Consider the following 19,923-nt stretch of genomic DNA (forward strand, 5'->3'; position numbering starts at 1 on the left):
ACAAGGTTAGATTTTCTCCAGTAAACAGTTCTCAGTGTAATAGGTAGGCTTTGTGAAAATGCAATACAGGTATTTGTGTACAATTTTGAATTTTCATAAATATAAATGTTCCCTTTCTGTAGCACTGTTATGGATAATTTAGTTCTGGTAGGAAAAGACACTATTTTCAAATGCATATAACAGTTTGAAAATATTAACCTTTGGCTGATACTTTTCATGGATGTTGACATTGGTTTTTGTGGGGAAAGTCTAGTAAAATTCCAGCTGCCTTTTTTTTTTTTTTTTTTTTAAATATTTCAGGCCCCTTGTTGTGTGTGTATAAGTTTGAAATATAAACTTCAAACTGTACTTATCACACCTGTCTCTTAATTTCTCTGTCAATTTTGTTTTGGTTTTATAATTACATTTTCCTCTTCCTTAAAAGTTTCTCTCCCTCTGTTGCAATTGGAAAGGCCTACACAGATAGGGGGAAGAAGACTGTCTATAGAGTGAAACCAGCCATACACTAAGTTTGTCAGATGAATAAAGCAAACAAACTGGAAAACAGAATTTTTTTTGCTCCAGTTTAATTTAGAGTCATCTTAAGTTTTATTTGTAACAATAATAGTTATGGAACTTCTGCTGAATTTTTTATTAAATGTTTGAAACTTGCATATCAAATATACAGGAAGCTAACATTTCTGGATCCTGATACTGCCCCGGTCTGAGACATTTGAGCCATGAAATACTTCCTGCAAATACAGGAGACTATTCAGATTTGTCAGTGAGGCTGTTGGGCTTGACCACACTCCTGCTTTCATACCAAGTCTGGCCCCAGTTTTGAAAATCTACAGGGTCTAAAACACAAAGATTCTCTTTTTATCCTCCCTAAAATACATGCAGCAGTGGCATCAAAGGTAAAATATATGTCAATTCCTGTTGAAGAGATTTTCTTCCCTAGACAGGAAAATAAAAGCCATCCTTAGAGGGAACTGTGAAACTATTTCAGCAGCCTGTAGGGGCTTGCAGGGCAACCACGTACTGCAAATGACCTAAAAATCCTTAACTCCCAGAACCATGGTCGATTCAAGTAATATACGAAGTAGAGTGTTCATAGTGGATAGATCCATGGGACTTCAGGAGGCTGTCAACAAGAGTCATGGAAGTTAATGCAGTGACATGGCATTGATTCTAGCTTAGTTTGTGGGTAGCAGATAACTATTCAGAAGAAATTCTCTGTGCCTCAAAATTCTCAGATAGAATTCTGATTGGTTAGAAATCCAATGAAGTCAAAGGAGGACTACAGTCTTCATATAAGGGCATAAACTCATTTCATTCCTACCAAAAAATAACAGTAGCAGAGAAGAGATGCCTGGTGGAAGTCCCGATCAGAGAATGGATCCATTCCCTTCTTCCTATCCAAACATTACATATTAACGCAACTAGGATTACTTCCATCCACAGATTGGTTTAGAGGTAGGCTATTCCACTTCTCAGACATCTAGTTTTAATCCACTTCAGACAGTGGGTAGAGGAGAGAGTGCACCATGGATACTTACTCTCTGGGTCTTTAAGCACCTTCATTATCCCCTCTCCAGCCTCAAAAAATAGCAAGAAGCTTCAAAGTGTTATTCCAGATTTTTCTTAGTATGAAAAAGAACTGGAGGCGATCATGATGTCTTAGACCTCAAGAGAGTGAAAAGGTTGATGAAGAAAACAATTCAAGATGGAGACTCTAGCTTTTGCTATCATGGGAATCTCTTCAGAAGACTTAACCCTAGTGGGCTCAATAGACGCTTATGTGCATTTTGTAGTAAGTCCTGTTTTCATCAGTTTCTTCATTTTGTCTACAAAAATCACAAATTTTAATAAATAACATTACCTTTCAATCGGCCCTCTCTTCCTTTGGTGTTCACAAAGGCATTTAGTAATACTAGCCTATTGGAGGAGTCTAGGGACTTATTTATACCTATTCGTTAAAGATAGACTCATCATAACATCCTTTGCAGGGACCACAGAGGAAATTATGTTAAAGACCCTCTGTATACTTCAAGCACAAGGGTTCCTGGTAAACATAAAGAACTCCCTTATCCATTTTTCAAGAGGTTCATCTACTAGGGAGATATAAGGAGAATTAGAGTTTTCCTGAAACAGTAGAGATTGAAAAGATCCTGGCACTGTGCTCCATGGTGTAACAGAACAGAGGATCATCCATCTATCTTTACTGGAACATATCTTCTGTCTGAGTGATTAGTGTTCAAGAGACATGACAGTACAGGCCAGAGCTTCAGCGATTCATCTAGGGGCCTGGAATGGTTCCCAATAAGAGATGATGTAAAGGAAAGAGAAGAGTGTCAATCCCTCAGTTAATCATTTCCCTGCCATTGCGAGGGACTGGTACGCTTCAGTCCCTCATATTCTCTGCCTGTAGCACATAGTAGCTTAGTCTCCTGTGGGCTGTAGTACTTTGGTCTAATTTCAGTTTTGGGGTTTAGTGTGGGGGTGCTGAGTGGGGTTGGTGGCCTGTGATATACAGGAGGTCAAACTAGATAATCTTGTGGTCCCTTCTGGTCTTAAACTCTATGACTCCAGGGTGACAGAAAAACCCATATGATGGCAAGATTCTCTTTCCACAACCCAGTCCCTGGAATCTTGTCTGCTGATACAGTCTTTCAGATTGGGGAGCACACATGGAGCATCAAAATAAAAAGAGGGATAAAAAGTTCAGAGGCAGAAAGATTTTTGAACATCAACTTCAAAGAGATCTGGATAGTTAGGCTGAAACAATGCAGGTTTTTTTTCCTGGACAAAAGCTCACCTGGTCTCTATTAAAATGATCAATGTAAAGAAGTCACTAAATACATAAACAGACTGGTTAAGCTATCCACAGATAGTCAATATACTGAATCAGGAAGCATTCTTGCTGATATCCATACAACCAGGTCATCCCAGGTGCATGTATACTCATCCAGGTGAAACTCAAAGATGTGGCTTTTCTTCACCAAGGAAGCAGACCATAGATTACTGAGGCCACTCTGACTCACAGATAGCTGAACTGGCTTCTTTTCTTCTTCTCTCTTTTCTACCACTGGAAAGAAAGTGATTTAGTAGATAAAAGAGGAAGCATCTACCATTCTAGTCACTGCAAATTGTCCAAGAAGTTGCTTATACCTAGTAAAGATGTTGCAAAAGTCCCTGCTCCGTCTTTCCATCAGGCAGGATCTCCTGTTCCAATGTCTGCTCCTGCATTCTGTTCCAGAGTGATTAAGCCTAAAACTTTGGCTTTGAGTAGCCATGAACTGAACAAAATGGGATATTCTAAACTCATTCAGGCTGTCTCATTCTCTGCCTACACAAACGTTTGGACAGAATGCCCCTAATGGTGTTAAAACAGAAAATCAGCACCAGGAAATCAGGCATTCCAACTCTTTTTGGATTTCTTGCACGGTAGCCAAGACTTGAATCTCAGATTTATTTCCACAGTGTCTCATGTCTCAGTTTTAAACTGTGCCATAAACTCATGCTCATCTAAATACCTGATGTCATCAGAGTTGCTTAGAATTGTATAACTGTCCAAACCAACCATTAGGTGTATCACTCTTGGGCCAATTCTAGATGAGAGAGAGAGAGAAGTTCTCATGAACTATTCAATGGCCTGAAATGCCCTTTTTATTTCTTTTTCATGAAAACTTTCTTCTTGGTTGTAATCAGGTTGGCAAGAACAGTCATGAAAATCTCTGCTTTTAGGAGTACAGAACTCCTTACTCTATTTTCCATGATGACAAAAATACTGGTAATCAAGGTTAACTCTTTCCTACTTCATAGGAAATAATTTTGTCTTCATTTACCCTGACTCCTCGACACCTGAAAGAATAAGTACAGCATATGCTACATGGTCAGAAGAGCAATTAAAATATTCCTGAGTAGAACTGATCAGTATAGAAAAACCTCATCTTTGTTCATTTCCATTCACCCTAAATGTCTAGCCGTGAATTCATCCAATGGCTAGGTGGATCTAATAATGTATCACTGAAGCATATTAAGCCACAGATAGACTGATTCCAGGAGAGAGAGAGAGAGAGAGGGGGGGAAAAAACTATTCAGCTTATTCCACAATAACATATTGGCCAGAAAAAGCATCAGCTACTACAGAAGAAATCTGTGAAGCTACCACCTTGTCATCCATCAACACTTTTACATAGCAATACAGGCAGAAAGGTGTCTCCAACTAGTGTTGTCTCAAAATAAATTAATACTACCGATTTTAGGGAAGGGGAAACAGTTTGCTTCTGTCCTACTTATGTCTTCCTCTCTCTAATATTTTCTTGCTGCTCACTACATCCCAAATGTCTTGGACTTGGGGAACTTTCAGGATTGAGAATGGAAAATTTACCAAATTACTGCTTTTCTGGGTCTGACCTGTCCCAATGTCCACTTCATTCAAGATGAATTTTTCAGGTATGTTGATGATGGCTTCTGCAGGGTCCATCTGTTTAGTTAACACAGTTGTATTAGGCATTATGGTTGTTCATGTTTAATTTAATAAGGTTTCAGAGTTTCCATAAAGCATTGGAAGTTCATATCTGGAGTAAAGTCAGAAGGGACATGGCCACACTCTGGTGCCTCATAAACAAGTCTGAACTACCTCTGCTCTGATATATGTATGTGCAATTGTAAATATTATTTGAAGCTCTTTTTTGTTTCATGAGTTTTCCCAAATATACATGTGAACATTCAAATTAATAGCTATAATGCAGCCAGTTGTATATTTAAGAAGAAATTAAAAGCAATTAAATGGAACAAACTAAATTCATGCAATGTTAAGACTGGGACTTCAAACTACAGTAATCAGTGACTTGAGTTATTTTCCCATAACACTGCCGCTACTTACATGTTAAATCACAAGTTAAAACTGTACGCAGTAATAAAAATATTACATACTTGCAAAGAGGTACAATAGTTAGAACTTAAAAATCCATGCATTTTGTGTTTTTTAAAATGTTACATGAGATTTTTTTTGCATTATGTTAATTTTAAATTAATCTTGGGTGATAATGACATGTAAAGACGCAAAGGTACATCATTTTATAAAAGATGTTCTAGAAACAGTTTCATGCCAAGGAATTTTTAAAGTCTGCTTACCAGAGAATAGTTTCAGTAACACCAACCAGCATGTATTCATTTTTAAATGATTGTTTAACTTGGTATAGCTAATATCATTATAAATCATTCATAATAGGACCGTAGAGGACTTAGGTTACAGCATTTCAAGAACTTCATGTTTATAATGGTTAAGGAATCCAAGGTAAGAGAAGTTGGTTTGGCTTTGTAAAATATTAAATTACATAATTTATTTTTGTTGTTCCAGAGGCCGTTTGTTTATTATTTCCACTAAAGCAGGATCCCTTGGAATTAACCTGGTGGCTGCTAATAGAGTGATTATCTTTGATGCCTCTTGGAATCCATCCTATGATATTCAGAGTATCTTCAGGGTTTACCGCTTTGGGCAGAACAAACCTGTGTTTGTGTACAGGTTCTTGGCTCAGGTATGTATGATTTGGATGTTTCTCATTCATCTTTTAACGCTCAGTTCTTGATGTTTGATCTGTAAAGATGGACCTTTATAGCATCTTGTTGAAGTCAGTGGGGGGCCACACAGGAAAAGAGGTCCACCTGCAGAGATCAGATAGCAATCTTAAACCCAGATTGTACTAAACCACTAGAAAAGAAAATTTTTGTGTATTTTAAGTTGGGAAGGGTCCTTTAAGATCAGCTAGTCTGACATCCTGCATAATGTGTACCATAGATTATCACTCATGATTCCTGCATCAAGTTCACAGCTTCTAGTTGAGCCAGAGCATATCTTTTAGAAAGACTTTCAGTTGTAATTTAAAGACTCCCAAGTGATAGAGAATCCACCACTATTGTTACTATTTAACCTCACTGTTTAAAAATCTGTGCCTTACTTCTAGTTTGAATTTGTCTAGCTCCAGTGTCACACAATTGGATCTTGTTCTGCCTTTTTGTGGTAGATTAAAGAGCCCTCTATTATGATGATTTTTTCCCATTTAGGTTGTTATAGGTCTTGATCAATTCACCTCTTAATCTTCTAATTATTTATCTTAATAGCTTGAGCTTCTTGAGTCACTTATTGTAAGAGTTTTTCCGGACCTTAAATCATTCTTGTAGCTCTTATCTGAATCATTTTTAATTTGTCAATATCCTTTTTAAAATTCTGGACACCAGAACTAGACACACAATTCTCATTAAATCTGTATGGAACGTTAATGCTGTATACAACACTTCCCTACTTCTGCTCTGTATTCCCATGCTTATGCATCCAAGGATCACATTTGCTTAGCCACCACATCACACCAGGAATTCATGTTCAGTTGAGCCTTGACCCATGTTCCCTAAGCCTTTTTAAAAGCTGTGGTTGAATGTAGCTCATCTGTTTTTCTTAGTTAGTGTGATTTTTCTTTTTAACTTAAAATAAAGTAAAATAAGGTGAACAATGCAATAGAATTATCAGTTTTTTTCATATTAAGATTTTTTAAACTACAATTTAGGGAGATTGCACAAAAGCCGATTTCTTCAGGGGGCTAAAGGAGTTAAAATATATTGCTTGCTCTAATAAATAGCGATGCACCATTAGTTGCATCAGCAGTTCATATTCCTTTGTGGTGTTTCATTCGGGGACCACATTCATTTTTAAACAATTTAGCAAATCATGCGAGATGTTTTGGGGTAAAGTTCTTTAGTTGCGTGATAGAACAAACATTGATGATAAAATCATGTTGTTCTTACCATTGCTGGTTTTTTCAGTGACAGAATAATTTGAACCCATTTGTTTGTTGAGATTTATAAAAATAAATATTTGGGTTTTTTAGGGAACAATGGAGGACAAGATCTATGATCGTCAAGTAACGAAGCAATCACTGTCTTTCCGAGTTGTTGACCAGCAGCAGGTTGAGCGTCACTTTACCATGAATGAGCTTACAGAACTCTATACCTTTGAGCCAGACTTGCTGGATGACCCTAATTCAGAAAAGAAGAAGAAGAAAGATATACCCATGCTGCCAAAGGTAAAATAATTCACAGAATTGGCACTTAGCAACAACATAAAGTAGTAAAATTTTGAAGCTTGTTCAGGTGGACCATGCTCTCTTTTTTGTGAGGGAAAGAGTGTTATGAAAAGATTGGGATTGTTTACTTTTGAAAAGAAACAAATAAGAGGGGACATGATTAAAAATATATAAAATGATGAAGGCATAGAGAAGGTAAATGCATCTTCTGTTCTTCCTGACTCTCAACACAAGAACAAGGGGACCTTCAAATCAATTAAAAGTTGGGAAATTCAATACCAAAAAGGGAAATACTTTTTCCCACAATATATGATTAAACTATGGAACTTGTTGCCACAGGAAGTTATTGAGGCCAGAATTCAAAAAGGGATTGGATATTTACATGGATGTCAGGAATATTCAGAGTTATCACAATTAATGACAACAAATTTTGGAGGAGCTATTAAACCTTGTGCTTCAGGGTTGAAGCCAATCTCTATGTCAGTCTTATAGTAACTTCAAGTAAAGAAAATGTGTTATAGCCATAAATACATCCAGCGCTTGTTTTGTTCATTGTTTTCAAAACAGATTTGAAAATGAGGTAAGTCTAAGATAGTCATTGTTTGTGATAAATTTATTTTTATTAACTGTAATTTAAATATAGTCTGATAAGGGTTAATTCCTGAGTAACCCCAACCTATTGTGAAACTAAGGCTCACACTTAATATAACACAGTCATTTCATACAACATTTTCCATGTATAAAATAACTTAAAAGTGGGTCCTTTACTTAGGAAACTGATCATATTTCTTTCTGTATTATTTGTAAGTCTTAGGCAGTTGGTCCTAGGAGAAAATAGGGCTTTTTTTTAGGTAGATTAATATTATGAAACCATTCAATACTAATTCAGCTGAAACAGGAAAAAAAGAACTAAGTGGACCAAACTTCTGCAGGACCTAAGAACCACCACAAACCTCACCACCAAGTGCAAGACACGTTCTTTGCATTTGCTGATACTAACAAATAAAAAAGTACTTTTTAATTTTTTTTATTCCCTTACAATTCCTGAGGAAAGGAAGGGAGAAAGAAAGAACCACTAATGGCAGAAGCTATTCATTAAACTTAATATACTTCTATTAGGCATTGAGATACTACAGTGATGAGGGTGGTATAAGAACCTGAAAGAATACAATAAAATAGAAATGTTGTCAAAACCATGTAATACGGTATTAATTTACATTTGTTGTAAGCAGTTGAAGAGCAAAAGTTTCTAGCATACATGTGAGGAAAATATAGATATTGCTAAATGACTTGGTTGCTACTATATTTAATTGATTGTGATTGATTGTCTGGAGTGGGAAAATGCTTTCTCCTTCTTGATTGACAATATTTCTTTTTTAATGAAAGAGAGTCTATTTTTAGATTACTAGAATATGATTGATTATTGTTAAACACCAGTCTGGTTTTTCCTTGAAGTGTTAGGCCAGACACCCTACTCTTTGAGATGGATTTTTACTTGACCACCTAGATTGCTATGCAGCTGTTAGGGGGATTTCAGAGATGTTAGCCCAGTACAGAGCAACTATAGTGCGGTCATTTAAGACACTTGAAAACAAACTTTAATGACAGTATCTAAACCCTTTTTATTATGAGGCTTTTCAATTCAAGCAGTAAGTCACAGATGGCTTTTTTTCTTAATACTTACTTTATTGTAATTTTGTGTCAATGAAATAACCCCTCTATTTATTTAATTTTTTTTCTGTTTAGCATTAACATCTGCTTTAAAAGAATAATTATTTTTAAAGTTAATATATTATGCTGTTTTGATTATTTTCTTTACTGTATGTTGATAGGTCCACAAAGAATAGTTGATGCATCTCTGGATATTTGTATATTCTTAAGAATACTTCTTCATAACATATAAAAATGCCTCTTCAGTAAAATTTTTTATGTTTTTGGTATTCATGAAATGAACTGATTATGATCAGTGATTTTGGAACTCTGAGCAAGCCATCTTCTGTAATAATTGTACTCCAAAAGTTACTTATTTTCCAATGAAAAATTTTTAGTAATGCACACAAGATTACATCCAGTTGTGAATACTAAAATACCATTAAGGAGTTAAACATTGGAAATAAATTCCAAGAATATAGATTTGTTTAAAAAAAAAAAAAAAAAAGTCTTATCATTAGAATGAATATCTTGACATAGAGACTTGGGTGTAAAATAAGGCAGATATATGAATTGACAAACTGATGTTATAATACTTAATCTTCAGAACAAATTTGCAAACACCAACTAAATTCCACATCCCATTAAAGTGATGGGCAAGTTGTAAAGAGACAGACAGACAACAGGTTAGGTTATCCTCCTTAACACAAAAGTAAAAATTACCCATTCAGCATATAGGGAATTACAGACTTCTTGTAAATCTATTTCAACAAAAAGTTGTACCAATTTAACTCAGCACAAAAAATTAAACATTCATTTGTTGGAAAACACTTTAAAAAAAAACCTAAGCATTTGAAATTTTTATTTATTTTATATGAGAGTAGATTGCTGGCTGTGGCAATCTTTCTTGAGAGCAAACAGTTTTCATCCTCATTCAGGGCTGGTTTTAATATTCAGAACAATTTGTGTCAATGTTTAGTTTTAAATATTAAACTTCACTCTTTAGTTCTCTTCCTATCATCCAGATAGGGTCAGGAGAGTGAGGGGGTGAATTCATGCTTATACGCAAGTCTGCCTCTTAGAAAAAAGAAAATCTCTGTATATTGTAATTCTGCTTGGTTGTTCCTTAGTTCTCTTTCCAGTCCAATTGCCAGCTGGTGTTCTTTTAAGGATGTGCACTTCATTATATTCTATGTACAAACCTCTAAGTATTTGTAAGTATTTGTAGCCTTTCAAGTGAAAGGCTATACATTATCAGCTAATTCTCTCTCATTTTAGTAGCTTCTACATTTGGTTTGCACATAATTTCCTGTATCCTCACAAAATTAGCTGCAGAATATTGGTTATCTGTTAACTCATAAGTCTTTCTTTTCTCTTTCCTCTTCTCAGTCCTCCCCAACTAGATTTTTGCCTAGGATAGTTTAAGACCAGTCATGTGAGGTGCTGAGCTCCCTCAGCTCATAGTGAAGTTGGGAATTCAGGGTGTTCAGAACCTCCCTGGAGACACTCAGTGCCTTGCATAATCGGCACAAACTTGCACAAATCATGACTCTGTCAAGGAAGGGATATAATTTTTAATGTATGTTTTCAAACAGCACTGTGTGGTATAGATCAGAGGTTTTCAACCAGAGGTTCGTGGCCCCCTGGGGGTCCCCTAGCTGGTTTCAGAAGATCTGGGAGCCCTGGCTCCTCCTGCCTGCACCCTGAGAGGTTTTCAAATTTTTTGAGCTGAACTCCTGTTGGACTTACAATTTTTGGTTGTGCTGCCAACCCAACTCAGACAGGCTGGGAGACCTGCTGAGGTGAGTCAAGGATTGGAGGTAGGGCTCCCTCCATGGGCCCTGCCTGGCAGCTGGAGCCCCAGTGTCCCTCAGGGCTAAAGTCCTGAGCCCTCCTGCCTGATAGCTGAAGCCCGGAGTCCCCAGGCTCCCCATAAGCCCCGCTGGGCCCTGGAGTTTTTATACCATATTGGGAGGGAATTCAGAAAGAAAAAGCTTGAGAACCCCTTGCGTAGATTACACCCACTGTCTCCTTGTATCATGGGTCAGTTTATGCTGAAACCTTACAAACCTGTTTGAAATGTAAAGTTTTGAGAAGTATAAACAGTTTTTAAAAAAAATCTGTTCAGTAGCTCAACCACTATAGAGTATTAATTTAAAGTGGTCTTCTTCCTCTCAGGTATTTGCCCCAGGAATTTTTGTGAAAGAGCAACTCATGTATATTTCAATGATTTCACAATTGTATATTTTTTTCAATTACAATTCATTTGACATTTATTTCAAAATTAAACATAAAAAAGAACAATTACTCTGAATATGGAACCAGACATTTTTCTGTCCATAAATTAGAATTAAACTCCATCTCCATTAGATTCATTGGGAGAAATCGGGCATTTTGCTGCTTTTAACTACATTGGATTCTGCCATAATTTTTTCTATAGCTTTATTTTATGCCTTAACTTTGTATTTTATTTTCCATACTCAGATGATCTCTTGTCTGCAAACTGGATGCTACTCCAAAACCAACTGTTTCCTTCTACTCCTCTCCTTAATCTTTCTCCCAAGTGCAGGTTCATTGCCTGAATGTTGCATTATTCTCACGGCTTTCCTCAGCCACTCCTCTCCTCCCCACCAACTAGCCATCTATATTCTTCTCCTCCAAAATCAGCAGCTACATCCCCCCACAGCTCTTGCTGTAATGTAAGTGAGCAACTGGAATTAGCTATAAATTTATAATGAGTAGAATTTTGGGATTTAGTCAAGCAGCCTACACTGGAGAGGGCAAAGAGGATTGGGTTGAGATGTGCAGTGCAGTAAGACTGTTTTTGCAGGACCGTCAAATATGGGCATGCAAATTACTTGTCATCTCTTGAGAGTCCTAGACACTATCTGCCTACAAAGAAAAATATAGTTAAAGAAAAAAAAACTATAGGAGAAAAAATTCATGTAAGGTTCCAACTGACCTAAAAAAATTTGTGTTTTCTCTCATTAAATCTAATGGAGAATGATTTCGTTCCTGTCCTACTTTGCCATCACAAGGTGGCAGCCTCTTTTAATACTTCTGACTGGTTCTAGCAGCAATCAGAATATTCCAACTTCATCGGGTATTTCTCAGGTACAGTTTTATATCGGGATTATATATGTGAAATATTTTCATTAGTTTTTTTTAAATTTACTATGAAAAATTTGAAGATAAATCCTTGGAGTTTTCCTTTAATTCCTTTGGTTTCAGTTCACCCTGGTTTTTTTTAGCTGTATTTATCTCCTCGCTGCAAATGGATTTTTTTTTTTTTGGTTCCATCCTTTCCAGCACTGAGTTATTTTACTTACAAATCCTTGAGTAGTCCAGTAACCATACTGACTGCTTCTTAATCTGTACATTTTATATTTTAATGCCATTGTTGCTTGTGTCTTACTTGTGATTGTTTGTTTCATTTTTGTTTTATTTCTTTTGATTTATACCTTAGTTTAAAAAGTGCCTATTTCAGGCTCCAGGCATCTTTAACATAAAGACAAACATCAACATAAATCTATGCCAGGGTTGGCCAAACTTACTGGCCCCCCCAGACCTCCCTCCCCACTGGGCAGAATCCTCTAGCCCCACCTCCCTGCTGTAGGGCAGAAGCTCAGAGCTCCCCACCCCAATCTGGTAGGCAGACAGTGAACACAGGGGGCTCTGTGAGCCACACTTGAACTGTAAAAGAGCTGCATGTGGCTCACAAGCCACAGTTTGGCCACCCTGATCTATACAAAAGTAGCATTGGATGCACCAGCCTTCTTCCACCCTTATAGTTTCAGTCCTAATAACCATGGTTCCTACTTATTGTAGTTTCATCAATTTTCCTTCTAATATCTGTGATTTTTGGTGTTTGGTGAATTTATTATTATACATGAGAAGCAAGAGGAAGTCTAAGGACAGGGTTGGCCTATTACTCAATGAAGAGGGAAAGACAATAACAGAAAACCCTGCAATGGCCGAAGTCTTAAATGCCTTTTCTGTTTCAGTTTTCACTGAAAACATTAGCAGTCATCAGATGACTAACGTGAATGTCCATAAAAATGCGATAGGGTCTGAGGTGATAGGAAAAGAACAAGTTAAGAATTACATTGACAAGCTAGATTTTTTTTTCAAGTCAGCAGGGCAAAATGCATTGTAGAATACTTAAGGAACTGGCTGAAGAGATCTCTGAGCTATTAGCAACTATCTTTGAGAATGCATGGAGGAGAAGAGAGATCCCAGAGGAGCGGAAAAGGGCAAATATAGTACCTGTCTATAAAAAGGGAAATAAAGACAACCCAGGAAGTTATAGACCAGTCAGCTAACTTTGGTACTCAGAAAGATAATGGAGCAAAGAATCAAAAAATCAGTTTGCAAGCACCTAGAAGATAGTAATGTGATAAGTAACAGTCAACAAGGATTTGTCAAGAACAAATCATGTCAAACGAACCTAATATCATTCTTTGACGGGGCAACAAGTCTTGTGGATGGGGGAAGGAGTAGATGTGATATTATTTAACTTTATTTATTAAGGCTTTTGATACTGTCTCACATGATCTTCTCATAAGCAAACTAGGGAAATATAGCCTAGACGAACCTACTATAAGATGGGTACACAACGGATTGGAAAACTGTACAATTAGTTAGCAGTGATTCACAGTTAAGATGCAAGGGCCTATCAAGTGGGGTCCTGCGAGGATCTGTCCTGGGTCTGGTTCTATTCAGTACCTTCATGATTTTGATAATGGCATAGAGAGTACACTTATAAAGTTTGTGGATAATACATAGCTGGGAGGGGTTGGAAGTGCTTTGGAGGACAGGATTAGAATTTAAAATAATCTTGACAAACAGGAGAAATTGTCTGAAATAGGATGAAATTCTATAAGGACAAATGCAAAGTACTACATTTAGGAAGGAATAAGCAGTTGCACAAATACAACATGGGAAATGACTGCTTAGGAAGCAGTACTGCAGAAAAGGATCTGGGGGTTACAGTGGAACACAAATTAAATATGAGTCAACAGTGTGACACTGGCAAAAAAAATCATTCTGGGTTGTATCACGGGGAATGTTGTAAGCAAGACACGAGAAATAATTATTCCACTCTACTCAGCACTGATAAGACCTCAGCTGGAATATTGTGTCCAGTTCTGGGCAACACGCTTAGGGAAAGATGTGGACAAACTGGAGAAAGTCCAGAGGAGAGCAACAAAAATGATTTTAAAAAAAAATCTAGAAAGCATGACCTATGGGGGAAGATTGAGAAAATTGTTTAATCTGAAGAAGAGCAGACTGAGGGGAGACATGATGGTCTTCAGATACATAAAAGATCATTATAAAGAGGAAATAAATTGTTTTTCTTATCCACTGAGGACAGGACAAGAAGTAAGTTTAATTGCAACAAGGGAAATTTAGGTTACACATTGGGAAAAACTTCCTAACAGTAAGGGTAGTTAAGCACTGGAACAAATTACCTAGGGAGGTTGTGGAATCTTTGTCATTGGATGTTTTTAAGAACAGGTTAGACAAACACTTGTCAGGGATGGTCTAGATAATACTTAGTCCTGTCTCAGTGCAGGGGACTGGACTAGATGACCTCTTCAGGTCCCTCCTAGTCCTACATTTCTATAAGTCTGTGATTTTGTAATAGGTTGAATTCAAGTAGTTCACTAGCATTAGAACTTCTCTGTTACTTTCCTGCTATGTTGGGTGTTGTCCTTATTTCAGCGTAATTTTAATAGCAATGCCTTTTTCTAGCTTTATAATTGTAAAACCTGCAATTTTAACAGCGAGACAAATTCAGTGTCTAGTTCATGCTTGGCTCTTCTGCAAAAGTCAAAACAGAAGTAAGAGGTATATAATATTAATTGTTTAGGAAAACTTGTTTTATTATAATATTCATGAATTGCACAGTATTCAGAGACGAAAATCTTTGTCAGAGTCATGTTGCATAATATTTAGAAATTTTGATCCTGATAAATTTAGCATACACAATCTGATCTCTACCACCTTTAGTAGGGAAACAAAGGCCAGTAAAACCTAGTACATTTAGCTGCATTTCCTCTTTTTGACTCTGCACTGCCTATACCTTTCTTACAAAGACAGAACTGTTCCTTTGTAATTATCAGACAAGCAAGATAGGCATTTAAGCTAAAGTGAGGCTTTAGTTTTGCTTTTTACAGGTTTGGGGTATAATTTTCCCCCTTGTGTTCAGGCCTCTTTGGCTTTTATTTCTTCAAAGCATAGTTTGCTGGACAATGATGTCATTGTGCAATTTTATTACCATGCAGATTGTAAGATAAGGAGCGTTGCCTCTGTAATCCTGGCATTGGCAAGAAATGCACCACAGTAATCATTCAAATGTACTAGAAGCAATATGTGGAACTACAGCTAGTATCCAGAAAAACACCCCTCTCCTCCCCCCAAAAACTCCCATACATGAACAAATGTTGAAAGTATGCATTTGGGAATTTAAGTGGATTTATAGTGAAACCCTTAAAGCTAGTTCTTGAAAGGAGGTAGGTTGTGAATCGGATGGCGTGTTTTCTCTTCCATCTTCCTCTGCAACCATCTAAACATGGATTAGCCATCTTTCTCTCTCTAAGGTTTCCTCATGAACAGGTTTCTTGCTAGAAGAGTGCAGACCCAGCACACTTCTTGACCTCATAAAAACTCAATAGAAAGGCTTTTCCAGCTCTGCTAGAAGGAGTTGTATACATTAGGAAGAAATTGTTCGGGACTCCATATTAATATTGAGACTAGACTTCTTTTATAAACCTTATTTTCAACACTCTAGCTTCTTATTTGAGCAGCTGATTTGTTTGTAAATTCTTCTGCTTTCAGTATATTAGGATTTTTCTAGTGCTTTTTGAAATGTTATAATTAAAAACTTTGTATAGGTTAGAAAAACAAAAACTTCCAGTTCTCTAATATTACCAGTGTCTCTGAACTTTTGGTTTGTATTTTCTTAGCACTCTAAATTTGAGACGTACATCTTCACACAGTTTCCTTAAAAAGAGTAATTCGTGGGGTGAAAAATATCATTATAATTATGTACCAGATCCACAAGGCAAAAAGCAGGCGTATATACATTTGTTTGGCAATTACCAAAATTATTCTGTATATAACAAACATTTACATGTTTAAACATCATGGCATGTAAAATTTTACTGGTAGTTAAATACATCTGTGTTTTACCATTTTCACCATAATGGGCTTTTACAATATCTCATTACTTGGGCATTGCATTTTAAGTGATCGTCAATAATAAAAACACAAAACATCAGTTTTACAGGGAATGTTTTAACATCAGATTTTCTAATATAACAGTATTGCTTCTGAGTAAAGAGCAATATTTGGAGACATTATGGGGATGCATATGTTGCAAAAAAAACAAAAAAAAAACAACTCAGTGCCAGCAAGTCTCAGAGCCTGAGTCAACTGACTCGGGTTTGTGCTATGGGGCTAAAATTAGCAGTGTAGAGATATGGGGTCAGGCTGGAGCCTGGGCTCTGAAATCTGGCGAGAGGGATGGTTCTCAGAGCCCAGGCTCCATCCCGAGCCTGAACGGTTATACTGATATTTTTAGCCCCATAGCATAAGCCCGAGTCAGTTGACCCTGACTCTAAGACTCACTGTGGGTCTTTTTTGTGATCTAGACATCCTTTCTTGTGTGAAAATTTATCATAATTTAGATTATGTAAAAATGAAAAAAATCACAGAACTTTAACAAGTGCAAGACATGTAGTACTTCTAATCAAATATTGAACAGGGGAAAACTCACCTTTCAGATTTCTGGATTGATGGATATCAAGGGATTTGTCATAACTTGTGTACATTTTTAGCCTTCTTACTAAACAAAAGCAGTGACGCTTGCAAGCTGAAATATAACCACTGTTGATTGGCAAATACTTGACACTGGAAATATTTATGCAAAATTTGCATATATAACATGTATGTTTCCATAACATAACTAGTTACATTATTCAAAGGTTAACTGGAAGGAGATGGAAATTTGTTTCTAAAATTTTAAGTTCTTTGGATTTTTTTATAGAATTCACCCAAATGATTGTGTAATCTGAATTGTTTTAAAAATTTAACTGGTTTCAATTTCATGAGATTTATATGTGTAATCCAAAAACATATTGTTCTTACAAAAGTCATAGAAATTCCACGACGAAAAACTTAATTCAGTTATAGTTATGGTTGCAAAGTGCTATTAGAAAGGAAACATACACTCATAGCCTCATTTTACCATCCTTAATCAGATAAGGGTTTGAAGTCTCAGATCCTTGTTATGAAATATAATGGGGGTAGATTAGAGGCAGATGTGTTGTGCAAAATGAAACACTCGGGACTATTTCAAGAGGAAAAGGCAGTATGCCGCATTTATCATCAGAAACTAAACTATCTTAAGCCTATGCGCGCGTGCGCGCGCGCCCAAACACACCAGGAAACGTTCTGTAGTTATATAGCTACCAGTCCTGATCGTGGCTTGAGGTCGTAGCTTGGGTCCGTTGCTGGAGTTCGTGGCTCGTGGCAGCTACCTGGCCAGGGAAGCTGGGCACGAGGAGAGTGGGGTCTTTGTCGGGTGCGCACCAACGCTTTTCTTTAATGGTGTGCAAAACGTTACTCTCCCCAAAGCCTTGTAATCTCACCCAGTCTTTTTATAGGTTTTTTACTTCGGATGTGTCACATCGCTTCTCTGTGACCGTTGATTGCCGGACAATAGCAGACATGACTTTCAGCTCATTCTTGGTGTCTCGATTAAGTTTTTCTTTTGTTTTCTGGGGTGGATTCTTCTTTTGCTTTTTAGGGATATGTTTGCACTCTTCAGCCATTAGGGTGGACTCCACACTTCTTCAGGACAAGCTTGCAGTTTGGGTCTGGTTCACACGTACATATACTCTCCATTCACACCTTGTTCAAATAAAGTTACTTATTCATCTAAAGGTTTAGAAAGAGTTTTGTACAAAGTGGAATACATTTGTTCAAAATGGGGTTTTACATTTACAATATGGAGTACGGCTGAGAGGAGTTCAAATATTAGACAGAATTGTGAGATGGTGATTATACATTCTGGGTATGAAGGGCTGGAAACAACTTTTGCAATAATACCATATAGAGGTTGACACAAATAAGGGTATGAATGAACAAAGCTATGAATGAATCTACGAACACAGCTATGAATGAATCTACAGGGTTACAATTTTATTCCTACAGATGTCACTACAGGGACAATGTTAAGACAGTTGCCCAGAACATACATTTTCAGTTCATGGGTGTGTACGAATGAATAGTGTGGTGAGCATGGTATTAGAACTACTTATTTACATAAGGCTGGATTTTTAAAGGTATTTAGGCTCCTAACACCCACTAATTTTGCTTTTTTTAAAAATGATGATTATACTACTACATCTTCTTTTTTGAGTAGCACTTAACAGTACTGACCTCACTGTTGCATAACAATTTGTGTTTTTTTTTTAAATAGAGATGGCATGACTGCTAGATCTTGCATTGTATCTTGTTTATGAGGTAGTATAAAGGCTAGTGATTGTGTGACTCTCTCACCTTCAAAAGAGTTAACATGTAGCTACAATGCAATTTTTGTGTGGACTGTGAATGATATGTTCTTCAGTACTACCCTTTTAACACACAGACAAGCAGCTGCTGTGATATAATATGTTTTCTAAGGACTGTGCGCGCACATTGGCTCGTCAGTATTCCTAGTCAGTTAGAGATTGAGATTCTGGTTTTCTGTAAAACAGAGCGCCATGGCTAGGATTTTAATTTAACACTAGTAACCGCAAGCCCTGACTGTTGCACAGGTGTAATTCATAAAGTCATGTGAAAAAGCTGAAAATGGAGCTCTTGTTCCCGTGCGTTATAGTGAGCAATGTTGCTGTTTGTACACAGAGGTGCCCCTTGACTGGCGGCACAGCTACCTCTTTGTTGCCCCACATAGCTGCTACTCCCATGTTTTCTGATCAACTGTCATATTCCAACCTCCACAAAACCTTTAGACTCTCACATTCCATCTGGTGATATTCTAAATAAAGAGAGCGCTCAACCGTGCTTACAGGTGTGTCCATCACTTTATACCGACTCAGCCGACATTTGTGGCTTCAGAGTGACACAGAGACTGACATTCTTGGAATCTTGTTATATAGATACTACTTTATTTTTTAACAGTGCTATTACAAAAAAAGGAACCATGAAGAAGGCAGATACAATTCTTGATTTTTATGTTTAAAAGGCTATTTTTATATATTAAACTTCTGTTTAAAAGTACACAAATTGTTAAATTACCCTTAACTTTCATTGATGAAAAGTAGATTTTTATTAATCCACTGTGTCTGCATCTTTCCAAATAAGACTACATTAAAAATTGTTTCTGCCAATCCAAGAAAGGCATAACAGGTGTACCATAGCTGATTAATCAGTGGTTCAAAATTAGATGATGTAAGTATAGAAATAATTACTGTATATGCAGTGGGCTTTGTGTAGATTTCTATTATGCTGGTGACTAGTTATCTAATCCAGACTGAAGTGAAGTTTTAGGCACTTCAAAGAGTTTTTAGTTTTGTAAAACAGCAGATTAAAAGATTAGAAGGCACATTGGAGCTATCATCTTTTCTTGGAAGAGAGAGTTTAAACAGAACGTTCTCAGTTTACTATATTTTTATCATATTTCAGATGTTATGTTTTCCTTTGACTTGGGCTTTTCAGCATTGAGGTAGGGTGCTTTAAATAAATCATGCCTTATGAGTACTACTATAGTGTTTTTAAATAGATTCTCACAATTTTTTCACTGAACTCTCACAGGGTTATGTGCTGGTGGAGAGATTTAGCAATGTTTTCTGTTAAAAGATTTTCCCCCCAAATCAACAATTGTTGCCTGGGCTTTTTAATTTTCAAACAGGAATGTTCAAAGTGACATGTTCAAGTAGTTGTCACTTGATCACTTAAGACCAGTGGCACTAGACTTCCCAAAGTGGTGATGCAGGAGCAGAGCAAAGGCCAGGTGGACAGAGGTGCTGCTTAAGCCCATGCTCCTAGAGGCATTGTGTCTGCCTCAGATACAGTGCCCTAGGAGCAGCCAGTAGTGTGCACCCTTTCTCATTTATTCCTGTGTTGTTGTCATGTCCCCAGTACCACCACCAGCACCCCCAACCAGAAAAAGCAAGCAATTTAATATAGGGATAATTATTTT

The 19,923-nt window shown here is 36.9% G+C and overlaps 1 protein-coding gene across 2 annotated transcripts in view; it reads left to right on the plus strand.

The window, feature by feature from the left end:
• Positions 1-19,923, plus strand: part of ATRX (ATRX chromatin remodeler) — a 148,174-nt gene that overhangs the window by 115,665 nt on the left and 12,586 nt on the right. For both annotated transcript variants that reach the window (XM_067548252.1, XM_067548253.1), the window contains 2 exons: positions 5,348-5,525; positions 6,870-7,064. In XM_067548252.1, the coding sequence (XP_067404353.1) occupies positions 5,348-5,525; positions 6,870-7,064 (373 nt within the window). The remainder of the gene's footprint in view (positions 1-5,347; positions 5,526-6,869; positions 7,065-19,923) is intronic.

This window comes from Emydura macquarii, unplaced genomic scaffold (assembly GCF_026122565.2).
Source record: "Emydura macquarii macquarii isolate MOO-44397 ecotype Brisbane River unplaced genomic scaffold, CSIRO-AGI_Emac_v2 contig_1253, whole genome shotgun sequence".
Lineage (NCBI taxonomy): Eukaryota > Metazoa > Chordata > Testudines > Chelidae > Emydura > Emydura macquarii.